This window comes from Pieris napi, chromosome 9, assembly GCF_905475465.1.
Source record: "Pieris napi chromosome 9, ilPieNapi1.2, whole genome shotgun sequence".
NCBI lineage: Eukaryota > Metazoa > Arthropoda > Insecta > Lepidoptera > Pieridae > Pieris > Pieris napi.
The window spans coordinates 5,285,751-5,290,545 of NC_062242.1; the positions used below are offsets into that span (position 1 = coordinate 5,285,751).

The 4,795-nt window shown below is 29.6% G+C and overlaps 1 protein-coding gene across 1 annotated transcript; it reads left to right on the top strand.

Annotated features, from left to right (window-relative positions):
- Positions 1–346: 346 nt before the first annotated feature.
- LOC125052649 (WW domain-binding protein 4) lies at positions 347–4,476 on the top strand. Its single transcript, XM_047653608.1, has 7 exons — positions 347–483; positions 772–844; positions 922–1,113; positions 2,196–2,334; positions 2,637–2,727; positions 3,869–4,036; positions 4,273–4,476. Coding segments are annotated over exons 1-7 (855 nt in total). The 5' UTR covers positions 347–481; the 3' UTR covers positions 4,463–4,476.
- The last annotated feature ends 319 nt before the right edge of the window (positions 4,477–4,795 follow it).

A 4,795-nucleotide genomic window follows, 5' to 3' on the forward strand; every position in this document is an offset into this window, starting at 1 on the left:
TAACCCGACAATAATGCAATAAAACTCTGAATAAAAAATTGTATTGCTTTTCTTTACCCTATTTTCTCATCTTTTCCCTGTAAGTAGGTAGAACACCGCTAATATAAGTAAATAAAAATATACTTTTTACATAACAGGAATATTGTTTTGAAGTATGCAGAAAATAATATTATTTGATAAATTACATCTGCTAAATGTAAATAAAATAGGTAAATTTTTTACTCATAAATGGCAACATTACGTCATGCGATTGCAGCGCCGCGTCTGGGGGACTTCTTTCATGAAAAGGACTATAAAAAACATTGCTGATTGCTCTATAATTATTAAATTTAAATAAATAAAATACTACTAAATATTAGTTAATTCAGACTTCAGAGTGACAATCTAATAATTCATATTTAATATTACTAATTTAATAATTCATATTTATTATTATTAATTTTTATATTTATTATAGATAGCAATTAGCAAGGAACTAATCATGTAAGGTTGATTTACTTATTATTTTGTTAGTTTCTGATAATTAACTTTTCTTACAAATTATAATCGCTTAATGCATTATTTTACTTTCTTATATTTCTGTAGTTGTTAGGAACTCTATGTACATACAGTTAACTAATGCAGTGTACAAAATAATGTATACTATTATATATACTATTATATATATACTATTATATATATACTATTATATATATACTATACTACCTACTTGTTTTAATCATATTCGTTAATCGTTTGTTTAATTAGGTTTGTTATTATTGTTATTTTCAGGACAGAATATTGGCAATCACAGGCTCGAAAATATTGCGAGTTTTGCAAATGTTGGTTTGCAGATAATAAAGTTGTATGTCTTTATAACCAGATGAATACATAACTTCTATACTATATTGCATTTTACTTAAATTTAGTCCTTTTTTTCAGTCTATATCTTTTCATGAAAATGGCAAAAAACATAAAGAAAGTGTCAAAAAGCATATATCCCAGCTTAGTAAACGAAGTGCGAAGGAATTTAAAGCTAAAGAAAAGCTTGATAATGAGTTACAAAAAATGGAAAAGGCTGCAATGAGTGCCTATTTGAAAGATGTCCAAAATAATGCAGATTTAACTTCGAAGGTAATATTGTACACTGTAGACGCAAGAGTGTAAAGTTAAACTATTTTTTCAAGAATAGACTAATTTTGACATTAAGATGTTGATTATCTGCTCAACCATTTTTTATTAGATTTAAATATTGACTATTTATGTAAGTTAAGTTAATTATATACAGGGTGGCCAAAAAGTCGTGGATCAAACGCAAAAAGGGGATAGATGAGGTCATCAGCGGCAAAAAATTGTTCTACGGGAGGTCTCTAAGGTCAACCCCTGCAGAGTTATGATTTATTTTGGTTTTTATATGAAAATTGACTTTTCTTTACTAATTCTTCTTAAAATTCGAAAATATCTACATCCTGTATCTTTCTCATAATATCCACTAGATAGGTACTGATGAGTTCTTGCGTTAGACATACTATTTATAGTTGTTTATTGAGTGTTTTCAAGATAATATAAAGGGATATGATATATCATTTTTTCAGATCATAAATTTTTCTTTACTTTGGACCCCGCTGTGAAAAAAAATTACTCCACCGAAAAGTGATCCTGTACTACAAGTTTTGGCGCATTTAATAGGGATTCTGAAAAGGTATTACATGTGGCCATGAGTCGCTCTAATATCTTTCTATCTTTCATGTGTAATACCTTTCAGAATCCATATTAAATGCGCGAAAACTTGTAATACAGGGTCACTTTTCGGTGGAGTAATTTTTTTTCACAGTGGGGTCCAAAGTAAAGAAAAATGTATGATCTGAAAAAATGATGTATTGTATCACTTTATATTATCTTGAATACACTCAATAAACAACTATAAATAGTATGTCTAACGCAAGAACTCATCAGTACCAATCTAGTGGATATTATAAGAAAGATACAGGTGTAAATTTTTGCGAATTTTAATAATAATTAGTAAAAAAAGTCAATTTTCATATAAAAACCAAAATAAATCATAACTCTGCAGGGGTTGACCTTAGAGACCTCCCGTAGTACAATTTTTTGCCGCTGATGACCTCATCTATCCCCTATTTGCGTTTGATCCACGACTTTTTGGCCACCCTGTATATATAATTTTTAAATGTGTACCTATTGTAATTTTTTGTCAGAATATCAATGAAATGCTAGAGCAAGATGGTTGCAACAGTGGTATTATTGCACCAAGTGTAATTACCAACAAAGAACCACTCTGGCAAGAAGTAAAGAGTGATGATGCCAAGCCATATTTCTGGAACAAAGAAACAAATGGTAGGCTTGTTCTTAGTTGTTTGAATAATTTGATTTGGATTATTATATTATAAAGCTTTTATTAAGATATAAGGTTTGATTTTGGTATATACATCAGTGTGTATATTTAAAATACACACTGAAACTACTTTACTGATTTTATACACAAAAACATTAGAAACAAAATATTATTATCTATAGTAACAAAAGAATTCTATAAACCTTTTAATAATTTACCACCAAGTAATTAGTTTATGTAACATCAATAGTGTATAAGAAATAATTTAAAATACAAAGTTATAATTTTTGTTGGTTGTTTGCAGAAACAACATGGGATGAACCAGATAATTATATCTCTATAGCTCAGCAAGAAGAAAAGAAACTGAGAAACGACAAAAAACAGAAAAAGATATTGTAAGTACTTATTAGTTGTATATTGTATTTATAACAATACTCATATATTAATGATTGAAGCTTCACTGGACCGTTTGATTGTCCATAATTACTTCACACTGTACCAGGTATCCACAAGCCCTTCTTATTATGTAACAAACAAAATAGACTCAACTCAATTTCAATCCATTCTACAGGACATGTTTTACAACCAAATGCCAGTCTATATACAGAGTGTAAACCTTTGCAAGTACCTTGCTGTATCTGTTACCAATACACAATGTATGTATAACATCTCCCTGCAAAAACTATAAAAATTTCACTAGCTGAATGTTTGGTCAAACAGCGCACGGAGCGCGAAAGCGATGCGGCGTGGAGGTCACACTGCGGTGATGATCAATTCGGCACATCTTTAAATGAATGTCTAAAATCTCTTTAAAAATATTGAAAATGGGCTCCAGAAACTACCTCCATCAACACAAGTTACCATTACATCCAAATTACCAATACCTTTATATTATTTTCTTCGTTGTATAAATGTTCTCAATCAGCCCTTTTTTAACAAAAATGACACGTCAGAATATCCCCTCCATTCGCTACCCACAACAATAATAAAACCTTAAATTATTAGAAGTTTGTAGGGCGTTGATGTCTATAAATTTTTTAGACACACCTGTATTAATCTGACATCTATAAAAATATTAATATATATTAATCTAGCTGGTGCCCGCGAAATCTCTACATCTGCGCAGGATTAAATTAATATTTGTCCAAATGATGTAACGTGAAATGTCTTTAATTTAATTTCATATTTTATCTATTTTCATTTAGGAATCAATTTAATACTATCAAATGTGCATTTGAAATAAATTATCAAAATTATTTTAGTAACGGTTCACTATTTTGGTTATATTGAAAGTAAAGTAAAGTTTTACTAAAATCCATTCAGTAGTTTCTACGTGAAAGAGTAACAAACATCCATACTTAAAAACTTTCCCGTTTATAATATTTGTAGGAATTACCTTAATATGCTATAACAGAAATTCCATGCAAATCTCAACATTTTATTTAGTATGTCATATTTTTTTATTTTTTTTATTCTACCTGTGAAACATTATTAATTAGAAACCCTATTTAATTAAGTACTTTAAAAATATTTTAGGAAAGAAAAGCAAAAAGAAGCGATGATAGAGGTTAAAGCACATTTAGTGAGAGAACGTATGAAAGAATTAGCTGCAAAGCCGGAAAAACCTGCTCCAACAATATTTTCTTATGGACCTGAACCACGAAGCAGCAAGCCCTATGGAAAATGGGAAACTGTTGTGCAAGAGTAAGTATATTACAAGTATGTAGTAGTAAATTAAAAATTTCTAAGCTATGAAATTTCCATATATTTGTCAAGTTTGGCAAAATGTATAAAGGGGGGAAGGTCTATTGGCTTATATTATGTTTAACTAATATTTGAAAAGTTTATTATGTACATACATAATGCATTGCATTGTCTAATATTAAATTCTCTGTATTATTTTTACTATAGAATCGTTTTAATTTAGTGAATTTTTTCAGGCCTGTAGAGAAAATTGATTTGCAGTTGCCAAAGAAAGAAGTTCATCTACCACCAGTAGTTGTAGAACCGGAAGTTGTAAAGTTTAAGGAAAAGCGAGTGGACTCACTTGGTGATGGACCTGTAGAATTCAAGAAAAGAAAAATTAATAATGCTAAAAGAAATATACGACAAAAATTGGATGACGAATAAAATAGTTGTCTCTGTTTGTTTTTTTAATACTTGACAACATGCTGTCAATTAACCCGATATTTAATTTTTTTTGCGTCCCGATAGTCGTCTTTGACGTGCAATACTTGTTTTAGCCCGCCAAAACAGTCACGACATTATAAAACGTACACTAAGTACGGTTACTGTACATCTTTTTTTATTATTTATAATAATAATTTGATTCCTGGTTTACATGGCATACATCGTAACCATAGTAGGAACGATGGTACATGTTTTATTATAAGGCGGTATTAGTCATTCAATACTGTATTTGGTTGGTTTCCTCTAGGAATTTATACATTTCACCTTTAGACA

Excerpts from the sequence above, each read along its gene's own strand:
- LOC125052649 (XM_047653608.1), top strand. Across the intron at positions 1,114-2,195 it reads ATGCAGATTTAACTTCGAAG|AATATCAATGAAATGCTAGA; the intron begins GTAATATTGTAC and ends ATTTTTTGTCAG. Across the intron at positions 4,037-4,272 it reads TGGGAAACTGTTGTGCAAGA|GCCTGTAGAGAAAATTGATT; the intron begins GTAAGTATATTA and ends GAATTTTTTCAG.